A 24,004-nucleotide genomic window follows, 5' to 3' on the forward strand; every position below is an offset into this window, starting at 1 on the left:
CGAACGCAGGTGAGCAGCAGAGATGGAGGCACATCTGAAAAAATGACTCGAAAAACCAGTTTAGGGTGGAAAGAACAGAGCCCCAGAGGGAGAGCGGGAGACCTCGCCCTGGCTCGCAGAGTGTTTGGGCTCACACAGCCACAGCAGCAGCTTTCCAGCAGAGGGACAGAGAGCACTTTGCAGTGCTGGGAACACGACTTGGAGAGAGTGCACTGCAGCCACTGAAGCACGTTTTAAAGCATCTCCTTGCAGCATCTGTTTAAAACGCTACAGAACAGCAGAATCCCCCACGGACAAAGCCAACCAAGCACTTCCCAAGGTGGCAGCAGCAGTTTGGGAATCAGCAATTCTCAGAACATGATGTTACTTTGCAGTCCAGCAAACTTGTGGCCCAGGCTCAGCACAAGGTGGCCCTGGCTCCCAGGAAAACACCGAGGGCTCATGGCAGAGGGAAAGTCAGCAGCTCCAGCATCCCAGGAGCCCCAGCTACCAGGATCCAAGCTCTGGGACAATCCCAGCCCCAAAATCTGGGTCTGAGGCTCTGGCCAGGCACCCTGTCTACACAAGACCTTAAAGCAGGCTTTGCCCCTGGACAGCTCTTTCAGAGTCCCAAGTGGCTCCCAGTAAGCTCAGCAGCACCCTGGCATCCCTGTGGCTCCTGGGGATGCCCATCCAGGTGGAGCTGCCAGTGGGGCTGCCCAGCCCTGTGGCTCTCCCTGGCCACAGCCAGGGCTGGTTGCAGACAAAGCCAAGTTCAAAGGTCCCCACAAACCAGGAACCCTGTGTTTCAGGCTGATCCAGCACAGATCCCACAGCAACATGGGATCTTCCCAATGCAGGACCAGGGAGGGAGGGCAGAGGATGGAGAAGGAAGGGGACAGGAGAAGATGGGGGTCACAGCCCCCACATAAGCGCCAGCAAGACACCAGTGATGCCAACACAGGCTTGTGGCTGTTCTTCACCTGTTTTGTGTGGTGCAAGGACAACCCAGGAGCAGAGGAAAAGGCTCAGGGTGCATTGTCCCTTCCTGGGTGACCTCTTTGTCCCCTTTAAATTTAAATCACACTTGGTTCAGAGACACAGGATGGAAAGTGGCTGCTGAGAGAGCACCTCTTTGCCATTGACATCCCACTGACCAATGACAGCAGTGATGTTCTCTTACCAGAGCTGCTGGAGGCTCCAGGAGGACCCCCAGACCAGAGCCAGTCCCTGGCACTGGCACTCAAAGGCTTTAAGTGACCTGAAGCCTTGCCAGGGATGAGAGTTGAAAGCATTTGATTCCACACAGACCTGATCTTGCACCCACACAAAACAGGAGCTGCTGTTTGCATGGGCCAGGAGGGGATTAATTCCTTCTAGGTTAAAAGGAAACTAAATTGGACAAGATCAACTGCCTGTAATCCCCTGGTAAACAGCCCCTGGCACAGGGAAGTTCTAAGAATTAGCAGCAGGACTAAACCAAGCAGATACCAGCACAGCCCTCTGGACAGCCTGTTTCCTGAGCCATCCATCACCCTGGAGCAGCCTGGAGCCCACAGCTGGGGCTCCTCACCTGCTCAGCTCCAGGACATCACCTTCCTCTCCTCTGTGGAACAGGACATTGCTGTGATCCTTCCCCAGCCACGTCCCAGCCTGGCCAAGATCCCTCAGAAGGACAGAGTGTTCCAAAGGCCACAGTCCTTGCTGTCAGCCCTGTGCACACACAGACACACGCCCTGGCAGCAGCAGCAGCCCCTGTGCCACACAGACAGGACAGACAGACACGGGGATGATCTCTGGGAGGAGAGCAGCGTCCTTGGCAGGGCACCTGGCCACTCACAGACTGAGGCACAAGCTGGGAAGCCAGGCCAGGTCCTACTGCTGCCAGCTTGGCCTCCCCTGCTCTGTGATGGACACCAAGATCTGCTCAGGGGAAGGGGAAATCGCTGCAAGAATCCTCAGGGGATTATGTCAGATCCTCACACTTGTGACAGGCACTGCTGGATTCAGCCCAGGTCACTTCCAGATCCTCCGTGGGTTTTGCCTGGACTGGCCCGAGCCGTGCCAGGGCAGAGCACGGTGGTTAACCCAGACCCTGCATGAAGCAACAGGCAAGGAGACCAGTTCAGCCAGTTCTCCACCAGAGCCACCCACATGGCTGCACCTGGCACTGGGAGCTGGGCCCAAGGTGCTGGGCAGGACCTGCCTGCCCCTGTGCAGCTGGAAAGCTGAGCACAGCTCTGGGAGACCATCCTGACAGCATTGCCAGGGGTCCTCATCTCCTGACCCCATCCCCTGACCCCATCTCCTGACCCCTCCAGTCAGGCAGCCCCATCGCAGCTCCATCTCCAGCAGGATCACTCTGTGCTGCAATGGGACCAAGCTCCCTCCTGCCACAGCTGGCAGAGCTGCTGTCCTCACGGGAGATGGGTCAGGGGTGGGCAGCCTTCTTTTCCTCCCAGTTGTTCCAGCCTGGAAATGCTGCCGCTGATCCAGAGGCAAAGCCAATCCCAGAGCAGGTTGTGCCTTGCCCAGGCACATTCCCAGCTGGGCTCCAGCTCTGTTTGGGGCTGAGACGCATTCCTGGGGGAATAGACCTGGGGCTGGCTGCTCCTGCAGGGCTCCAGACACAACAGGAGGTGGTATGGGAAGTCACACCATAATCACTTCATTCGTTTTCCAGACCAGGATTTATCCCCGTGGCCGGGAGCTGTGCCAGGATGCAGATGCCTGGTTTTACAGGGCACTCACACAACCAGCAGCTGCCTCTTGCTGCTCACACAGCTCAGTAGTCGCCTGCAGGGACAGATAGCAGGCACAGCTGCCTAGAGGACCTTGGTGAGCACTGAACATTTCAGGGCAGGAAGATTTCAGAAACCATCCTGGGCTAACCTTTCATAAGAGATTGGCAGAGGCTGGAGGATGATGTGCTGTCGCTATCAGCTTGGCCTCTGCTGGGTTTTTAGAGGAGATGGCAGGTGAACATGGCCCATAAATGATTTACTCTTACCTGTGAAGACCATTTGCCTTCTTGGATGACAATGAACTTGCCTCCCCTGTGCCTCTCCCATCCTGAACACCCTCTGCACACCATTACTTTGGATCAGTTTTCTTTCCATTTCACCTCCTTGCTTTTGAACTTCTTCATTCTCAAACTCATCCCCCGGGACGTGATGCAACAGAATCAAAACACTGCACAAACCCACCATGCCCTCACACCAGCCAGAGCTGCTTCTGGGCAGACACTGCAGGGGAAACTCCACTTTGAAGGTCCTAAATGACTCTATAGAGTAGTGGGTGCCACAGCAGAACAAGGGAAAGATCTTGACAACAAATTTAACCATTGGGAAGTAGGAGAAACACAGGAACAACCAGTGAGCACAGATGCAGAGGGTGATTGGGGTTTGGTCTCCAATTGTTTGGCACCTGGAAACAGCCCAGAGCTGTTTATAAAATACCTATGGAAAAGCAGTTTGTGCATCTCCTCACCCTGTATGGGCCCTGCTCAGGATGCCCTATCTTTACACCAAATAAAACCAAGGGCCTGTCTCACCAGCAGCACCCACCAGGACATCCCCAGGGAGCCCTCTGCATTCACGAGGGATGCTCTGCTCTGTGGAGGTGCTGCTTGTTTGGCAAAAGGACCAGCAGGTACAGGTAGCCCAGGCTGACTTACAAAGGATACCGGCTCCTTGCAGCTGGAGACTGAGCCTGTAACACTTGAGCTGACCTCAGCCACAGGGAAACCCTTCTGAGTGCCTCCAAAGCCATGGAGAACAGTGGAGCATGAAATCAGGGTCCCAGACACCACCTTGGGAGGAATCAGAGCCTGATCCCACACACTCCTCAGCCTCTGTTTGCCTTGCACCAGGGATGGCACCTTTTCATACAATTCCCATTCCAGCCCTTTTCCCCCCTTGTGCAGCAGTTTTCATACTCCACAAGCCAAAGGGAATCTCCAGAGCCTCAGAACAGCCTAGCTGAAAAAACTTCCTCACCACCAGGATAATAGGACACTTGATTTTCTGGAGTCTAAAATTACTGGGTCCTCAAACCTTGTTTTGCTTTGCCTTATCTTTGCCAACTGATAAGCAGAGGGGAAGTGCAAAGGCCCCAGGACTGCTCCCTGCAGGTGGAATTAAGACCCATTAAGGAGCTCCCCAGGCTGGGGCAGGCTCAGCACAAGTCAGGGGGCTGTGGAAGCAGAGCCAGCTCAACTCCAAGGGATCTTTCCCCAGAAACCAGAGGTGCCCCAGTCCAGCACAGCACAAAGGGGCAGCCCTTGTCCTGCTCCTTTGGATCTCTCTAAATACAGAGGACATTCCCACCACGCCATCTCCTTAACAGCCCAGTCCCACGGCTATTGGGGACTACTCATCACCAGACCCTTCAGACATCAAAAGGACCTGCCTGCTTCCCACCCCACGGCCTCTCCAGGCTCATTCCAGCATCCTGCAGCTCCTTCTGAGTTCAAGCCCCAGAGCTAACGAGCAGGACATCAGGGCAATTCCCTGCAGCAGTTAACGCATTAGCCTAATTTTCCTCTCCCCAGAGGATTAGCAATGCTGTAATAGCACTAAATAAATTCACTAATGGCAGATTCTCAGGACACTTTGTCTGGAAAACTTGCTTATAACTTACAGGATGCAGCCTGCAAATTTGGCTTTATTATCCGGTGACAGGGCTGAAGGGAGCTGCTCCCAAACAGCGATTGGATCTGAACAAGATGTGTCCTAGATCATTAACGAGGCAATGAGGTAATTAAACACCTGCCTGGAGAGGCAGCCTTCACATACATGGCACAGCTGCAGAAGGAACCCATGAAATCAGGGTGGGAGATCACAGGTTTTGGATTTTCTTTCAAAGCTGCTTTGCCCAAACAGGAGTGCCCTGGAGAAGGGACCATCCCCTGCAAAGGCTGGGATAAAGCACCAGGCACGCAGCCCGTGTTGGGATGATGGAAAGTTAAACACGAGGGCAGGTTTGCTCTCCACACTCAGGTGCAAGGCAAAGGCCCTGCAATGTGCAAAATACCTGCAGGATGGTGTATTGCAGGTGGTGGCCAACTGAAACACGTGCCTGGAGCAGCTCACAGATGTTCCTGCTTGGGAGAACAACCCCAGCACAAAGAAGCAGCAGGTGCTCAGAAGAGGGGCCCAGGCTGGAGCACCCCATCCTGCAAGACCTGGAGGCCCTTAGGAAGGATTGTGCTTTCAGACACCCTCCAAATCAAACCAAGCTCCTGGAAGGGCTCTGCTTGCAGGGAGAGGAGAGAAACCCTTCCAGGGTGACTAAGGCAGGGGACAGAACGGTGACAGCCCCTGCAAAACACCTCCCAACCCATCCGTGAGGGCAGAGGGTGCAGCAGCCATTTTGAGCCAAGGGGCCTCACATCCCAAACTGCAGCTTCCAGCCCAGAGCCCCAAATGCTTTTCAATCTCACATAAATCTCCTGCAAAGCTCCAATTGTGAGCTGCTGTTGCCTGACTCAGCAGCAAGTGCTTCTGTGTCACAGGCAGGGACCCGAGCACGATGAATGTGTCTGCCACAGCTAATTCTGCGTGGCCAGGCCTCGCCTTCCCCGACTTAATTTGATGCTCTGAGAAAATTAGACGTTCTCCTGCTTCTGTGGAAAAAGGCAAGCTCTGAAGGTAATTCAGAGGCTTTGATGCTGCTCTTTAGTCATTCGGGCACCACAGCCCCGGCATCGCTCCCTAGACTGACCACGGGCAGGGATGGGAGTCACTAATCCTCATGCACAGCGTGTGAGCCTGGGGCAAAGCTCCGTCTCTGTGCTGTGCACGGCCAGCAATGTCCTGCAGCCCAGCAAGGCAGAGACAAAATCATTTCCAGAGCAAGAATTTTGACTTTAATAACGGCAGCACCTCGGGTGCTCAGCAGTGGAGGAGTTTGACAAAGATCCCAGTGTGGCAGTGCCTGGAAATGCCAAGTGCACACTCGGACCTGGGTCTGGATTTGAATGGATGGCACGGGGGAACACGAAAAACGTGCCCAGGGCTGCCTGCACACAACAGACGTGTAAATTATACCCTCTGAAAGTGGTTTTAAACCTCCCCCTCTGAGCCATTACTGCTTTTTAGGGCAGAGGTGGGAAGGTTTTCAGCACAGGTCCCTGTCAGCAGCCCGGGAAGGGCTGGGGATGGACACAGCCTCCTCCCTCCCGCATGGAGTTTGCACTGGGGCTCAGCTCCAAGGCTGGAACCGAGCACCAGCACTCAGCAGGATGCTGCTGGTCACGAAGTAAATGCACAAAACGAGTACACAGAGTGAGCGAAGAACAGTTTAGGAGCTCCCAGGCCATGTGCCACCTTTCAGTTCTTTCACTGCCCAGTTTGCTTCATGCTCCTCACTTCTGTCCCCCAGGAGTCCCTTGAGACACATCCACTGTCCCCAGACTCCTCAGACTGCACAACCAGAAACAAACATTGCTCAGGTCCAGCACTGGTGGTGCAGTGAGGGCCATGATGAACATCTCATTCCTATTTTAATAGATGCAATGGTACCAGGCATAGCTAGCTCAGCCTGTAATTAAAATTCCAGTGCTAATCCCAAAGATACTGCATAGGAAAAGTTGATTGAAAGCAATCCTCTTGACCATTCTGCTGGAGTTTCCTGTTTTGAGGGCAATCATGTGGCCTCCATGCCAATTAATTCATGGAAAGAGCGCAAGCACTTTAAAGGAAGAGCCATGAAAGAGCAGTGCAATAAGGAAGTTTCCAAGCCCCACAACATGCTCTGAACCTTGCCCTGGCTGTTCCAGGCCCAGCACCTGGGCAAGCCCAGGGGAATTGGTTTGTTCTGCACATCAGACACTTCACCTGCCTGCCCTGTCCCCTTGCAGCTCTGTAAACCTCACCTGTGCCAGCCCAGGCTCCACTGCAGCGCTAAAAGCCTCAGTTTTGTCAGTATGGTCTGGTCTGCATCATACAGGTGACGTCAATAATAATTTTCTTCCCCTCTTTACATTTTTAGGTTTCTTCTCCTGCACCTCATCAGCACCTTCCACAATTTAAGCCACAGCACTGCTCACAAACCCCGCTCCCTTCACTTTCCACTAACATTACACCAAAACAAACAAGCCAAATCACCTCGGGATGGTGTTATCTGAGCCTTGGGGCAGGAGATCCTCCTCCAGAGCTAACTGGCCATTCCTCAGGGGTTCAGTAGCCCCAGGTGATGGTGTGACCTCGATCCTCTGAGTGCTTGGGAGGCAAAGAGTGCTCAGTGCTCCTAATACAAACTACACGCCTCAGAGGTCAGGAATAAAACTTTATTGTTTTCAAATTTCTTATCTGCGTTCAACTCATCGGTTATCTGTCAAAAGATGTTTGGCAGAAAGAGGCCAATTGCTCTTAGGCTTTTGAAACTGTAACTAGAAAGTGGCCACAGCAGGAGTTTCCCTGGAATCAATCCAGGCACAACACAGATCCCTGGAAGGAAAGCAGAGTTTGGTGCAGATCTAAGTAGAACACTTCTGTGATTTGATCCAAAAGCAGCTCAGCTGGACACAGGACCAGGTGAGCCTGGTCATTGCAGGCTTTTCCTTGCCTAAAAGGAAATGGGCTTTATGGGGATGAGAAAGCTGCCAGTCAAGACCCAGTTTTCTAGAAATTGCCATGTGATGAATAAAGTCTTCCACATTTTCACCTGTACACTTCCCCTTCCTCTGTAAAATGCCCCTGAAATCCAGAAACAAAGGGAATTGGCTACAACATCAGAAATTCCCGTTTTGTTTCCATGTTGCTAAAATTAAACAAGAAGTTCCTCCTCCTCCTCCCACCTCTTTCTGACCACACAGTCCTGTACTTCAAGAACTCACAAATCAGATCAACTTGGAACAAAGAGAACATTCATATTAAAATAATGGGAATTGTTAATTCCCTCCATTCATCTGACATGCACCTTGCAAGGAAAATTCCCAGTACGACAAAAATCCAATAATTCAAAACAGTCCTTCTGTTTCCAACCTTAACTCCAATGCCTTAAAAAGGAGAAAAAACACGAAGTCCAGACAACCAGAACAAACTGTTGCTTTACCTGCCAGCTACAAGCTGAGTGAAAACCCACACAGTGCTGGTGGAATCTTCCAAACGCTTTATTTAGGAACAGTTCTGCCCATGTACTATGGGGTTTTTCCTGTTGAAGTGATCACAATTATGAAATTATCTGCACTTTCCAAGTGCCCATCCCCATGGCACCTGGGTGCTTTATAAAAAACGCTGTCTGGTACGACAGAGATGAATTATCACTCACAAACCTACTGGTCTCTTGCTCCTTATCCCTCATTTCACGTGTAGCTACTGACCAGGGACAAGAAACAAAGCAATAGATGAACTCCAGAAAAAGATCATCTTGTTTTCAGGTAAGGTTTAGATCAGAGACAAAACGAACACCAAGAGACCCAACTTCCCAAGAAGAGCAAGTAGCTATTTCTAAAGCCACCCATGAAGCTATTTTCCCAGGAAAATACTTTCAGGAATAGGTTCTATACTGTATTTAGGTATTTAACAAAGTGTGTGTATGAATAAAGAAGGGTGCTATTGGCCCAGAGTACAAATTCACCACCACAGCATGAATAACCATCAACATTTGATGTTTGCCATCCTTATTGAAAAGAGGCTCTTTTTTTTGTCATGTTACATTCTTAAAAAATATAGACTTCTGGGCTGAAAGGGAAGAAGTTGCCTCCTTGGCTACTGTTCCACAGCCATTGTGTGGGAGCCTCACCTTGCTGGTTTAATTCTGCATCTACTTCTGCCTCTGTTTCCCAATTACACCCCAATTTCTTGATTAAAAAACCCCAAATTTTAGTGTCAAATAATGGGCCAGAGGCAGGAATCAAATTGTATCTGTGCCCTGGTCCATAGTAAGTAGATGTGTACCAGCCCTGGACAGGCCACTGATCACAAAACTTCTCCAAGCAGAAAGGAATTTTTCTGTGCTCCAGGTTATTTTCAGCTATTTATAGTGTATGTTTGTTTCTGAGTAATTGTTTGTCTTTAATACACTGGGAGAGAATGTGTGTGCACAAACATAAACACAGGACACAAGGGAGGAGATGGCAAAACTTCCCTCTGTTGGTTTCAGGTGCTGTTATTTGTGTCCTAGAACCTCTTGGAGCTTTTCCTTCAATTACAGAATAAAACCTCTGTTCCTCTGGGGGTCCTGGTTAACTTTTGAATCCAAAAATGCCCTTTATATATCCTGTGAGGCCACTCTTGGCCTTCTGCTCCACCTTGTCCTCCAGAGGAGGGAAAGCAACATGGTTAAGAGCCAGGTCAAAGAACAAGGGTTTGCATGGAATGGGCTGGAATCCTGGTGGGAAGTGCACGAGGCTGACTTGCTTGCTGACCAGGGAAGGATCCAGGCAGAAAGTCTCAAACCGTTCCGAGAGTGGCTACAAGAGACCGAGACAGGGACACAAATTAAATTCCAGTCACATCAAAAGGGTCAAACATCAAACAGGACTGAGCAGCAACTGAGACAAGGGAAGTCCAAGCTCCCTTGTGAGGCCTCCTGGGACTCTGAAAATTATTTAACCTCCTGTCAAAGCACAGCTGCTTGATCTCTGGAAAACCCTCCCATGTGCAGAGAGAAAGCTAAATAAAGCAAGCTGCCACACTGGAAGCTGCAAGCAGCCTCCCAGCTCCTACCCCCCTGTGTCAGGTGCCTTCAGCACCAAGCCTAATAAAATCTCCTAAATACACCAATTGTGACCAAATTCTGATCAATGTGACATTTCCTGTGTTGTGAAAGACACTCAGGTAACAGGATAAAGGTGATGGTCATTAAGAGCACAGCTGGAATTTGCCTGAGCTCTTGGCTCCTACCTTGCCATCCTTGACCTGAGATGGAGATTCAGTCTCATGAGGATCATTTGCATCTGCAAAATTGAACAAAAGCGGTTAAGAATAATATACTTGACCTCGGTGTAGAGTAAGATTGTCTCAGGAAGCAGCTGTGCTCCAAGCTTAGCCATGATCCTGGCTCTCTGGGATGCACAGGACAGTATTTTCAGCAGAATCAACTTGATTTCCAGAGTAAGAACCACACACACTCATTTACAGCCAACCCTGCAGTGGTGGAGCTTCTCCTTCACACTGTCATGAGAAGGTCTGGAAAGCTGCACAGACTTGGAGTGAAGCACACAGCACAAGATGATGAAAACACCCCAGGGGGGTCTGTTAAAGCAACATTAAGGCACTAAAGGAGGCAACACACTACTTGTCCTGGATTTCCAGCAGCAGGCACACCAAAAACAGCAGCCCAAGAAATCACAAAGTTCATCCATCCCCCAAAATTCTGCTGACAAGGCTGACACTGACAGAGAGAACATCACCGCGCTCTCTCTTAGTTGTTTGCCCAGGCAGGCAAAACTGGGATGAGTAAAGCCAAAGTGTTTGCAGCAAAAAAATGAAACACTAAACTGTTCTGTGCAGGTTCCCAAAAGGGATGCACATCCCCAGGAAGGGTTTTAACATCCCTGGGAAGGGAGAAACATGCCAATGGTCCAGTCACTTGCTTGCCTACCTGGACCACACACAGCTAGAACTGGAGGGAAAAGTACTTTTCCAGAGACTTCATGAATGGTGATGGAAAAACATTTGGAACTCCAGAATTTAAATAAAAGGAAAGAAATAGCTGGAGGGGCTTTAGTCAAGATATATTAGAGTTCTAGTATAGCTGTGTTACTCACCTAAAATAGCTGCTGCTTGCAAGGAATACTTCTCTGCATTGACTTGAGTGATGAGATCCTGAACATCAGGCAGCTCCTAGAGCATTAAAGAAAACTATTTGAGAGCCTCAAATGTGCCAGCCTAAGAGTCAGAGCAAAGGTAAAACCAGACAGAGTGTGGTGGTTTCACCCACCCAGAAGGGGAAAAGCTACAGCATTGTGCTTCAGGCACTACAGAAGTTGTATAAGAGAAAATGCACAGGTGAGAAAAAGTGGTAAGTTGTTTTGGAGTTGGTGGAAGTCTGTCCCTCCTCCAATCAAGTGGCCAGGTGAAGTGTTCCCATGTCACTGGGACTCTGCTATAATGAACATTACTCTTCTCCCTACTTAAAGATCAGTCTTGAATTGTAATGGCCTGGCACCTAATTAACAATAAATAGTGGGACAGAGCTGCTTCATAAAACTTCAGCTCCAGGACTGAGTTCCTACCTTCAAGCTGTTCCTGTGAGCTCCAGCTCCTGACTGAACCTCACGGGCATATTTCAGCACCCTCTCGTACAACACCAGGGCTTCACTCCATTTCTTTACCAGGACATAAGACTGGGCAATGAAGAAACACCTGCAACAGTTAAAAAAGCATTCCTGATGTGTTTGTTTTCCACACCTTTTTCCAACTGAAATCACTGACAATAGGAGATATTCTTAAGTTGCAGTGGGCAGTTTCCCTTTAGGAACCAGTCTCAAAGGATAGAGGAAACTGGATCAAAGGCCTGCACAGCACACAGAGCTGTGGAATTACAACCTTTGGAGGTGTCAAGTGTGCTAAAGAAAACCCGGCTGCTTTCCCAGTCACCTGTAAGCTTTGTACACGAGTGTCTTCAATCCAATCTCCTTTTGGAAGTTCTTGTCCTCTTCTAGGCCAGGAAGTTGTGTCAGTTCCACAAGGTTCTGCACAAAAGAGAGTCAGAATAACAAATGCAGGCATTGCCTTCCTCTGGAATCTGCTGGACTAAGAGAAAGCTGCCCCTTCTGACAAGTCAACAGAACACTCCCAGGAAAATAGTTTCCAGTTTTCTAATTATCAGTTTTCTAACCTTGTGAAGGACTCTCATTGAAACTTGTGCAAGTTGCCCTCAGGACAGACTTCCTGACACAAACAGGACAAAGACTCCTTAGATTTCACATGAACTAATTCTTTCATTAGGCATTTCCCTCTGCCATTCATGACTGAGGCTCCCTCAGTTAACTGCAAAATTATGGGAGAAACTGAGAACCTGGCTCAACTATTTTTAGCTGCTACTTTCCCTGGCCAGCAGAAGCTAAGGCAGCTCTAAGGGTGCTGCACAAGAGTAAAAAGATTATTTTGAAACCATATTAGAGTGCACAACGAAGGACACTCATTCAAGAAGCAGGTTCTGCTCATAACTAAAAGAGTTTTTTTCGTGTTTCATGCAGATGTTGAACATCTTTGAGGTACTTGAAGGTACTTGAGGTACTCAGCTGCTCTTCAGACTTCACGGCAGTTCACTTGCAGTGCTGCATTTCTACACTAACTTTCTGTACCAAAGTTTTCTGGTTAGACTGGAGAGTTGGATGTGTTTTCTCAGCACTACCTGCAGGATGATGTCGTAGAGGCGGATGAGGTCCTGCGGTCGTGGCGAGCGCTTGCCGTCCTCATCAGAGCGCTGCTGCTGCAGCAGGGCCCTCTGCAGGGACTTGGCCATGCTCTCGTTGCGCTTGATGGCTGTGGACAGCTTGATGTAAGTCAAATAACTGCCAGAGAAAAAGAGAAATCCCATCAGCACTGTCAGAGCTACTCAGACATTACTCTGTGGCAGGAAAACATCTGTAAGGTCAACATGAGAGTCTGGAGAAAGATGTTTACAAAGCTGCCCAAATCAGATCCTTATCTGTACAGTCATCCTTTGGGATCTTAGAGGCCCAGAACAAAAACCCCATAAAACAAAACCAAACAAAAATAAAATCTTGACATAAGAACATGGCTTCTTCACACTAGCACTGGCAGCAATGTTTGCCTATTACCTGTGTAAGTACTGGATGTTGGACACCTTCCCAGAATCATTTTCCAGAGAGTGTTCTCGCTGCTTCTGTAGGCAGTGGAGACAAAACACTGCGTGATTTACTTAAAACTGGCAGCCAAGGGACAAAAACAAACAACAACTCAAGGTTTGGGTAAACCATGGAAGCTGTAACAGACTTCTAGGCAAAAGAGGGAGGGCTTCTCCACTGCTATTCCTCACACAAGTTCTGTAGAGAATAAATTCAAATTTTGCAGCTCTTTATTGAAGAAATCCCAGGAAGTTTAACACTACATCAGCCCCAAGGAAACATGGTGTCACTGGAAGTAGAAACTGATGCTTGCTGCTTACCTGGTCTGGTTTCAATTCTTCCCGAACAGCCTGAATGGCATCTCTGCACTCACTGAGTAAAGACTCAAACAAACGTTCTTTTGTCTCCTCATTTTCTGCCTAAGAGCAAAGGAGATTCAAGACAGATCAGAAATCAGAAGTTTTTGTATGATCCGTGAATTAACTAAGGAGATTAAACAAAATTTCCCCCAAATTATGTCCATTTTATGACCAATTTAAGATCCATGGGTACTTAGAACTCCAATCTGTGCCTGTCTGCAACATATTCTTGGGGAAAATCTGCTAGAGCTTGTGGGGAATGGGGTTGGTGCTGAGAACTGAACAGCAGTGAAGGCCGAGCAGACACAGCTCATGGTCTCAATCCTTCCATCAGTTACCTTCCTTCCCTTCCTGGATGGCACCTGCACTGTTCTGAGGCTGGACTGCACTGTGGGAAAGGCCCAGCAACAGAAGAGCTGAGCAGTCCTGAACTGGCAAATTACCAATGCAGACAGCTCTTGTTATGCTGATTTAATTTTTCCCATGTGGTAAGAACATGCAGATGATTATCTTTCCTCCACTCCCACTCCAGCAATGCTCACAGTGGCAATAACTTGCTTGTTTGAAGCATTTTTTACAGTAACCCTATATTTTAGCAGCAGGAGTGACTGAGTGCTTTTCTGCTGTCGCTGTAAGTTTTGTTAGAAAGTGAAGCAGCTTTTGGCCTTCTGCCCCAAAACCAGAACTTGAAAACAACTTTTAAAAAACCAGTTGAAGCCTGATCTCTGCCTAATTTATTGGCATATCATGTACTCAATTAAACAAGCTCCCAAACCCAAACTCAGTCTTCATTCAGATGCTGAGAAGGAAACCAGGTGAAGATTGCAAGACTCACTGATTCAGTAAGAAAAAACTACTCAGAAACAAACCTCAGCCTCAGTGATTGAAGAATTCAAGAGCACCAGCACCATGTTCTACCACTCCCATGCCATGTAACAGTGTAACATGAGCTTTGATGCAATAACTTTGCAGCTGTTCAAGTGAATAAAAAAACTGTCTAAAACCACACTCACTTGTCTTCTGTGCAGCTCTACAGTCTCTGCCTCTCCTCTTCCCATGTTCACAAACCAAATCAGTAATGCTATTTTTACCCCCTCAGAAAGCCTCAGGTATCCTGTGACGGAGGCGGTTTTTTGGGTTTGGGTTTTTTTAAGATTTGCTGTGAGAATTTTTAAGGTGGGACTGACTCCTGAGAATAACCAGAGACGAGTTTGACTGCATTCTCAACCTCACCCAGAGCAGCACAGCAATTTCACTGTAAGCACAAAAATGAAAACAGACATGGCCGGATCATCATTCAGGCACAAACAGGGCAAGGGCTGGGCCCTGCAGTGAAACAAAGGCTTTCCTTTCCAAGCAAAAACTCCTTAAGCTGATTCTATGCATAAATAGACGTGTTCTGATTTGGGAGATATCAGCTCATAGGACAGAGACACAAGTGCTACAGCTGGTGATTCAACTGCCCTGACAGAACTGAACATCTTAGAAGGTTCACAGAAACCAATCCCACTGAACCCAATTCCAAAAATGTGGAGTGCTCAGGTGTCAGATTTCCTTTGGTCTAAACCACTGTGTAACATCTCTGACAGTTATTACCACCCATTTTTGCTGCAATCCAGAGATGAGCACAGAATCCTTGAGGCAATACCAGGTAGGAGCACAGCTGTGTCATGCTGCCCTGCAACCTCGTCACTTCTACCTGGTGAGAGCCAATGGGCCCTCAAAGCTGTGCCTTCAAATCTACAAAAGGACTGACATAAGCAATTTTAAACCTGGATTCCAATTTCAGTTTGGCTTATTTGTTCTGTTCCTTCCATTATCAATAAGGAACCAAAGGCAACAGTATAATTGCACTGGAAGACTCCATTTTTACACAAAACAGACTGGTTTTACTCCTAATTAAACCCTGCAGAGCGCTGCTGTTATGTCAGGGCTTCAGCTCAGTGAAGATGAGCAGAAAGGTACCAATGATCCCAGGAAGCACAATTAATTTACATGAAGCTGGACTACCCATCACAGCTGACAAAACTCCAGAACTGGTGCCAAAAAAGCAAGTTTCAGCCCTCTGGGAATGCAAATAGTGCTGCTGCATTCTCAGCTCTCACCAGTCCACTCAACTCCTCTGTTTAGTCAGAGCTTCCCAGGAATGCAAAGCAAGAGGAGAACAAATTCAGGCTGTTCTGCCACTACTTTAGAGAGCAGTTAAACTGAAAAAGTTCAACTGTTGGCTTCCAGGATGGAACTCTGAGCTGTACTTCCACCTGCTGGCCACACTTAGGTGCTTCCTGAAACCAAATCCATTCAGCAATGTCTAACTCCTAACACTATGGGTAACACTCAGGTTTCCCACCCAGCCTGTTTCCTACCCAACCAGTAGGATCCTGTTTATCCTACTCACACCATCCCCTGCTCTGGTCTAATCCCTTCTGTAGGGCTTTTGTTTGATCATTTATATTTTTATTTATTGTTATTATTCTCCTGGTGATAAAAAGTTTTTAATGATGCAAAAATCCCATTTTTAGTGGCAATAGTTGTTACTGAAGATCCTTTCACTGTCTCTTCAAACTCTGAGTGTGTATGCAGCCACTGAAAAGCAGGATATCCCATCTGGTCACCATTTCCAAGGGAAACTACACATGGAAAACTTGACTACAATACTAAAGACAAGCATAGTATGTGCCACTGCAAGTTCCAGTGGGCTGGACTTCAATGATCCTTTTGAATCCTTTCCAGCTCAAGATATTCCATTATTCTATGAAGTGTTTCAGAACCATTACATGTGAAATTGACTTACATCCTGACATTTAGTAATCCACTTCCTGCTTTTGAAGATTTCCTTAAGTCAGTAAGAGACTGGAATAGATGTCACAGCACCTGCTACACCTGGCAAATGGCTATTTGTTGCTGAAGAAAACATGGTCAATATCTATCTCTTTTTGTTTTGGTCACTCTGAAGTTAGAGCATTTGAGAAAGATGCTTAAAAAAATTAGAAGAGTAATTCAAAACTAGTTACTCTTAAAACAGTAACCTTCATTTCCAAGTGATGTACTAATAATAATGGTTATCACCCTGCTGCTGAAGGCAGCACAGAATGTTCCAAGGAGCAGGAATACTCAGATCAGATCTCCCAGACTACTCTACTCAGCAGGCTGTGAGAGCTGACACTTCAGCTTCGAGTTACCATCAGTATTCCCCCACTTTCACCTTTAACCTTCCAGCCCCAAGTTTGAAACAAATTAGTTTAGTCAAAAGCTTTTAGTTCAGGTAGCAGGTATTGCACAGAAGATGGTTAGAAGGGCAGGATGGAGAGGGCTTCTGGGTTACCTGAGCGATCGCTGCCTCGTTGTCAGCCAGCCCCAGCAGGAAGATCCTCACTTTGTCAATCTTCACTGGGACAGTTCTCCCTCTCCACTCCACCTCACTCATCGTGGCTGCCTGCTTTGCCCGAGTCTGGGTGATCAGTGCCTGCACAAAACACACTGACCTTAGGAGCTTGAACTTACAGGGATGCAAAACTGAACCTCCTGAATTCATGTTAGAATTGACAATTTTGAAATCAAAGGGCTTTCTGGGAAAGTGTTGTTTCCCACAGAGCTTAGGCTTGCTTGCTCACTTCTGTTCTATTCTGCCTCTTGAACAGTTTGCTGCAGGATATTCACGCTCAGCCCAGTAATAATGAGTATTGCAAGCAGAGGCATGCAAACAAATTACCTCCAGTTTTTCTGCAAGAAGACCTTCAGTGCCACCAGACCTCAGTCTCATCTGCATCAACTCATTCATGGCAGACTGGTCACCTGAGAGAATCGACAAATTGAGATCACAGTTCCATTTTACTTCAAAATTACTTTCATATACCAAACCTAATAATTAGGTTTTATACTGGCAGTTTAGGGGCAAGCTTGCAATTCCATTCTGTCTTTATAGGCAAGCTATCACAAACTGTTACTCCTGTCTTTCTACACATAACCACAAGTGTTGTTGCAGAATGAGACCCTTTTTGCATTGCTAAACTGTCCCAGAACACATGCAGAATTTGCCCAAAATATTATGGCCTCAATGTCACTCAGGCCAGGGTTTAACTAGATCAATATTGCTTTCCTGTGAACAGATGAGGCCCCCCTTCCCTTACCAATGTTGTAGGCACAATAGCGGATGTTGGGCGAGATCTCCTCCACACGCTGGTTATACAGCACAGCTTGTTCTTCTGTGAAGGCATTGGCCAGCTTTTCATAGATGGTCCTACAGCAAAGGACAAATATTGACACTGCAGAGTGTGTCACTTGTGAGGTGCTATCCTAAAGGAACAGTTTGTGTCTGTGCTCTGGAGGATGCTATTTCTTCAGTAGCACCTCCCCGTTAAGCACAATTAATTAAAAAACTCACAGAGTTGCCAGAGTTGGTCTATGTAACTGATCTAACACTATTTACTGAACAAAGAGGGACTCACTTGCATTTGTTGAAAGCCTCCATTGCTGCCTTCCACTCCTGGTGCTCGAAGCGAAGCATCCCGGTGAGATAAGCCATGTACGCCTGCACACAGAGCGAGGGCAAGGTCACTTCCCCACCATCCACAGCTTAAGTAGTGCCACCTTTAGCATGACAGCTGATGTGACTCCTGCAGTGAGTGACTAAGCTTTGCCCTTTTCATTGGGGCTTCCCACAGAAAACAATTGATTTGGATGACAGGTTACAGCTACCTACCTCTTCTCCTTTAATTGTCTTTGCTACATTTCTAAGGAACCACAGAATCATAAAATGGAATCACAGAATGGAATGGATTAGGAGGGAGCTTAAAGATTATCTAGTTCCAACCCCCTGCCATGGACAGGGACACCTTCCACTAGATAAGGTTGCCCAGAAATCAAAGCAAAGATATTTCTTGTTTGTTATGCAATGGCCCACTGATGTCACAAAACTTTTTCCCCCCAGCAATATGCCACACAATGGCAGTTTAACTGAGTACAGCACTGCAGCCCCTTGCTCAAGGAGGTCACAACAGTTGTTTCCTGTTTTCCAGGAACTGAACCTCCCAAATCTTGCGTTCTAGGTGGCTACTTCAGCACATTTAACAGAAAGGTAACTCAGCAGGTAAGCACTTTCTTGGGCTGTGTTGCACAATCTTAGTCACCCCAAATTCTTTGAAATTTTATTATCTACTGAGAGAGAGCAATTATTTCTTCACCCCAAATTCCAACGGTTTCTTGTTCAGCCTTTGCTGTATAACAAGATGAAAGTATCAGTGCTTACCTGAGCTTCCAGCTTTGTCTTAGCATCCACCCTGTTGCTCTCACAGAGCCTCTCCAGCTCCTCGGCGTGTTTGACAGCCTTGCGCAGCCGCGAGAGCAGATGGAAGCGCTTGCGGGGCTCTGTGTTGGCCTCCTGCTTCAGCTGCATGGCATAGCTCCAGGCCCTCTCTGCATCCATCAGGATCAGCAGCAAATACCTGCAGGGTGCAGGAGGGTCCATGGAACAATAATGAGACAAGAGCTGCATCACCACCAGTTCTTTGCCATTTGGCCTGCCAACTTCAGTAACAGAAGTTCAGCTTGGTTAGAAGAGGCAAGATGCTTTTACTTCTTGAAGTTCTAAGCACACAAAGTCTTATTATTCCTGACTTGTTCCTGCTGTGTTTCTCACTCAGAAGTGTAATTACCCCACTGAGGTAGAGAATTAGGTATCATTCTGTAGTACCACAGATACTACAAAGACATGAGATTCATCATTTTAGGCCACTCTTCAAACTGGTTCAATATGTTCTTAAAAAAACGGGTGAATGCAGCGTCATGTGCTGTTTTCCCACAAGAAAAGACAAGATGGGAAACATTTCAAGTATTCCTAAAAGATGGGAAGTGAGCCCAAAATCCTGGCTATTCTCCACATACTCTGTCAGATGAGCATTCTGTCAAATTTAGAAGATTTCAGTAAAACTTGCAGTGCAATACTTCTGTTCAAACAGAAGGGATTACATCTCCAACCACAACCTTGCTGGCTACATCCTTTATATTAAAAGCACTCCCATGGCTACCTTGCAACAGACCTGAATAAATATTTCCTCTTCAGTGTCACAGGAATTCACTTATGAATTATGAAAATAATCAATTTTAGCAACTATGAGGGAAGAGAAGGAACAGGCTGTTGCTGCTCCTTCTTCTCCCACTGGTTGAAGCTGGATCTGAGCAGTGTCTCTTGCACCTGCACTACAGCCTGAACTTTCATTAAATATCAACAACAGACATCTCTGAAAATAAATGCTTTGGATGATATTGCACAGAACAGTTTTCCACCTGCAACAGAAACTAATGAAGGGAAACTCTTCAGTAACATACTGAATTCTCAATTCCATCCAGTCCCTGTACCTGTTGTCTGAGAGAATCTCTTCAGTTACTTTCTTCCCAGTGAACTTGTGCCTGTTGCCCATCTTGAAGTTGAGAGTTTTGCGGAGCCGCCTCAGCCTGCGGGAGCAATAACCCCTAAAAAAGGATAACCACAGTCAGTTTGGCCAAAGGACAACTTTGTTTCTGTTTATTGCTCTATCCAAGTAGAAAAAAAAAAGACTAAAGGCCGTACCAGGCAAATGTCTTAACAATTAAAACTCCAAGTGTGACATATGGTAGCCCAAAAACTACCTGTAAAGCAGTAATTAATAGAAAACAAGGTAAGAAGACACATAGTCATTAATGATCCTTAAAAATCAAGGTGATGTGTTCATTCCTAACTGGTTTACGTGTGTTTATTGAGCACTGAGTTCTGGAGGAGTACAGTGCCTATCAGGAGGTGTGAACACAAGCTCCTACGGGCAGTGGAGATGCAAGAGCCAGTCTGCACAGCCACACCACAGTACAGCCAAGGGAGATCAGCACACACAGCCCCAGCTGGAACAGCCTGGCAGATGGGCTTTGTTGCCTGCTGTGGGGAGGTTACAATTTAAATGAAGCCCCAGGAACAGCTCTCCTAAGACTCACCTGTACCTCTGGAAGTCCCCATGCCTCAGGCCGTGCTGCTGCTGCGACTCCTTCACGATCTGCAGGACTGCGGCTGGCGTTAAGGCACACTCACAGTGCAGCTGGCACCAGCTCCTCCTTCCACCCCAAAATAACAGCAGGGAACCCCACTGATCCCATGAGACAAACGCACTTCAAACACTGGGGCAGCCCAAAACCTCCTAAAAGCAGAGAGCTGAGGGAGCTGATGGTTGTAAAGCACCTCATGAGTCCACAGCTCCCTCCAGAGCCCCTGACTGTCAGCAGAGACCAAGACAAACCTCAAGCACCTCCTCCTACAGACATCCACAGGAGTGCTGCTGTCACCAGAGTTCATTTTAGGATAAGCAGCTGTGCCAAAAGACCCATCCAGGATAATACACCTGACTGCCCCAGCCTGGCTGCAGGACCTCACCAGCCACACTTGTGACAGTTTTGTAGAAAAAAACCACCCTGAACAGAATCACTGCTGCCTCCCCAGCACAGCTTCCATAAACAAAGTGCCTTCTGAGCACAGAACCTCATAAAAAGTGTTTTTGGAAATAACTCCAGGGCTAATTTTCTCATTTTTTCAGCACATTTCTAGTCTTTCTGCACGTTGCTATAACAAGTGTCTGTGACATGAAGCACTGCCCTGTGACCTGGGGCACCATCACTCCATCCAGACTCCACATCCTTCAATGTTGCAGTTTTTGCAGAGTTCCTGCACTTCCTTTATTCCCTCAGTTATTCCTACCAAATAAAACCATGTCACATTCCAGTAAATCTGATGTTCTTCATTCAGTTTACAAGTTATTTTGTGAAATGAAATCTCTACCACAAACAAAAAATCTCTGCTATATATATTCATATCCTAAAATTTCCCTTCAAGCTTTACCAAGCCTTTAAAGAAAGCCCACAACACACAACCAGACTGTACAACAAGCCAAACAAAAGAAAAACTATAACTATACCTAAAGAAACCACCAAACATTTAAAGTTTAAAATGCCAGATGTCTATCCAAGTGTTTTCTTAGGACTACACCTAAATGAAAGTCTCTGAAGTATTAAAAGCCTGCACCAATAGTTATTACACTGAATTATTCTACATTTGCAGAACAACCAAGTCAAACTGCAATATCTCAACACAGCCCTCCTCATCCTTGCTGTCTACCCAAGATTTTTTTCAGACTCTTTTTTTATCCTGCAGTTATTTGCTGAATTCATATCCCCTGAACTTTTTAAGACATTTCCAACATTCCCAGGGCAATTGCTATGTCTGCATCTAACTCAACAGTTACTGACTACACACCTGCCATATGCCACGTGGAAAACTGAAACCTGATTTCCCTCGGGTTTCCTTCTGACCCAGAAGATAACTCAGCTCTATCACAGCTGTGCAGCTGGGCTGGTTTCACACCCAAGTTTCACCTACAAAACCTCCACGAGCTTTACACGCCGAGATTTCAGAAGCACTAGATCTGTCACCTCAGTGCACCTGTTAAGATATTTTTATATATTATTGCTCACTTCAAGCTGCAGTATCACCACGAGTAGCTCAGGGGTGACCTGCTCTTACCCTAAAGCACACGGCCCAGCACACAGCTCCGCTGTGCAGACTGACGCCGGCCGTCACGCGGTTTGGAAGGGGAATTAGCACAGGCAGAGCGCAATTCCATAAATCAGGAAAGCCAGGCTGACCTGTTTCATCCAAACCAAACCCCCACGCAGGCCCAGGCCAGCGCCGGCCGCATGTCCGGGGCCGGGCCGGGGGTGAGCCCCCGCCGCCCGCCGTCCCTGCCCGCCCGGGCCCTGCGAGCCCCTCGCTGCCGCCACGTCCCCCCGCCGCCCACGGGGCCGGGCCTGCCACGTCCCCCCGCCGCCGCTGCGCAGGATGCTCTCCAGGCCCAGGCTATCGCCGAGGCCGCCGGGCTGCGGCGCCGCCGGCCGCTCGTTCTCCTTGTTGTCCTTGCCGTCCTTGTGGTCCTTGTTCTCCTCCGCCCCGGCCCCGCGGCCGCCGCCGCCCCCCTGACGCTCCGCCGCCATCTTGCTCCGGGGCCGCGGCCGCGGTGCATCACGGGCCGGGCAGCGGCGCGCGCGGCCGCGCGGGGGCCGCCGGGAACGGGGAGGACCCGGGGGGAGCCCGGGATTGGGACCGGGACCGGGATCGGGATCAGGATCAGGGGATCCCGGCAGCCTCCCGGGGCTGTGCCTCACCCGGGGTTTGTACATCCCCCGGCCTTCCTGCCCGTGTCCCGCTCGTCCATCCCGCACTGAGCCCCCCAGCTCCGTCACGGTGCTCTGCCCCAAGGCCACCCCTCAGTGCTGACCCCAAAATCAGAGTCACCATCCTCACCCCTGCCCCGCTCACTCCCCGCAGAACTGACCCCCCTACCCCAAAATCAGCCCCTAGGGTCACCCTTTTCAATCCTTTCCCACTCGTTCCCCTCGACTGAGCCCCAAATCAGTCCCCAGGGCCACCCCCCCCACCCTGGCCCCCAGATTCCCTCACGCAGCCCGGGATGACCCCACAGCTGGCGGTGCTGTTGCTGCTGTCCCTCCCCGGTGCTGTGGCAGTCCCGGGGAGCCTCTCCATCCATCCATCCCTTTGCCCCTTCCCGAGACACCGGAGCCTGCTGCTCTGGGCAGCCCTTCGGGAGAGGGGGTTTAAATTACCCCAGGCTCAGCCCCAAAAACAAAACCTCCCACCTCCAGCCGCCTTCACCCCTTGGGGCTGTGCACCTGGTAAAAGAAGAGACTGCAGTTACCTCACGTAATCTGTTGTATTTCATGGTGTGAGCATGTAAGACCAGGTCATTTTGCACATGGGCTTGAATACTTCCTTCAGGACAAACACCAAACTTATTTGAGCACCTAATCGTAATATTTACGTAAACCCTTTTTAGTACAAACTGCTCCAGGAGCTGCTTGCACTGGGCTCGTGTCCCCAGACCCATCTTTGCCAGCCTGGCTGCACTTTGCTGTCACATTACAAGAAGCAGTTTGGTTCCTCTCCCCTTCCAAAGGCTCAGCTGTGACCTGTTATTCCTGATTTCAGACTTCTCCTTTCCTCTCATAGACAGCAAAGCTCAAAGGGGGGGGGGGGGGAAATAAAATAAAATAAAAAATCTCAGCTCTGAACGCCCATTAAGAGAACTGAGAAGCTGTGGAGTGAGTTACAGGAGCAGTCGATGCATTAAATATTTCTCTCTCCACAGGAGCAAAACAAGGTAGGCTGGGGTGGGGTCAGACGAAGAGCCCTGGGAGAGCTGATTGCACCGGCCGGAATCAAGAGTTCCATCTGTGCAGGACCAAAAAGGCAATTTTACAGGAAAAGAAGGCACGGCATGAAAAAGATTTGTTCCCGCTGCAATGTATCATGCTTCTCACCCAGCCGTGGGGAAAAATGCAGTTTCTCCTGAAAACTGCGCTCACCTCGGCTGTTTTGGTGCGAGGATTTAGCTGCCCGCTGGACAACGTGGACACATTCTCAGAGGACCCCCATTCCTAAAAAACAGCCCTGGAGACCCTGGGGCTGAACAAACCCTTTTCCAATGACTACTGAAGGGGGAGGAGATAAGAAAACCCCCGGAGACGCCTCACTTTGGGTGCCCAGCTCCCTTTTGGGTGCACAGCCCCTCCGGGGGAGTGACAGCACTGACATTTTACCCCAGCCCAGGGCAAACCCGGCCCGAGCCCCTCTGCCGGGCGCTTCCCCGAGGGGAGCGGGGTCGGGATCTGATGCGCGGGGCCGGGCGGGAGCCGCGCCCCGGAGCCCCCCGGGCCCCCCCGCTCCGCCGGCGCACGGAGAGCGCCGGAGCCGCCCCGCCGGAGCCCCCCCGAGCGCCCGCGGGCTCCCGCACACCCGGAGGAGGTGAAGGGCGCCCGGCTCCCCCTCGGCTCCCCCGCATCCCCGCCGGGACCCCCGCACGCTCCCTGT

General features: G+C 48.9%; 1 protein-coding gene across 1 annotated transcript; it reads right to left on the reverse strand.

Annotated features, from left to right (window-relative positions):
• Nucleotides 1-7,256: 7,256 nt before the first annotated feature.
• On the reverse strand, nt 7,257-22,149 carry SRP68 (signal recognition particle 68). The gene is made up of 16 exons (XM_058852520.1): nt 21,963-22,149; nt 20,068-20,134; nt 19,462-19,575; nt 18,353-18,548; nt 17,553-17,635; nt 17,235-17,344; nt 16,817-16,899; nt 16,430-16,570; nt 13,066-13,164; nt 12,719-12,783; nt 12,289-12,448; nt 11,529-11,623; nt 11,165-11,294; nt 10,697-10,772; nt 9,831-9,883; nt 7,257-9,397 (listed from the first exon to the last, which is right to left on the reverse strand). The coding sequence occupies exons 1-16, from the start codon at nt 22,108-22,110 to the stop codon at nt 9,170-9,172; spliced, it is 1,848 nt and encodes a 615-aa protein (XP_058708503.1). The 5' UTR covers nt 22,111-22,149; the 3' UTR covers nt 7,257-9,169.
• Nucleotides 22,150-24,004: the final 1,855 nt, after the last annotated feature.

The sequence above is a fragment of the Poecile atricapillus genome, chromosome 17, assembly GCF_030490865.1.
Source record: "Poecile atricapillus isolate bPoeAtr1 chromosome 17, bPoeAtr1.hap1, whole genome shotgun sequence".
NCBI lineage: Eukaryota > Metazoa > Chordata > Aves > Passeriformes > Paridae > Poecile > Poecile atricapillus.

Coding starts and splice junctions, on each gene's coding strand:
- SRP68 (XM_058852520.1), bottom strand. CDS start 22,110: ATGGCGGCGGAGCGTCAGGGGGGCGGCGGCGGCCGCGGGGCCGGGGCG. Junction 17,345..17,552: donor GAGGCTTTCAACAAATGCAA/GTGAGTCCCTCT, acceptor CCTTTGCTGTAG/GACCATCTATGAAAAGCTGG. Junction 11,624..12,288: donor TCTACGACATCATCCTGCAG/GTAGTGCTGAGA, acceptor TCTTTTGTGCAG/AACCTTGTGGAACTGACACA.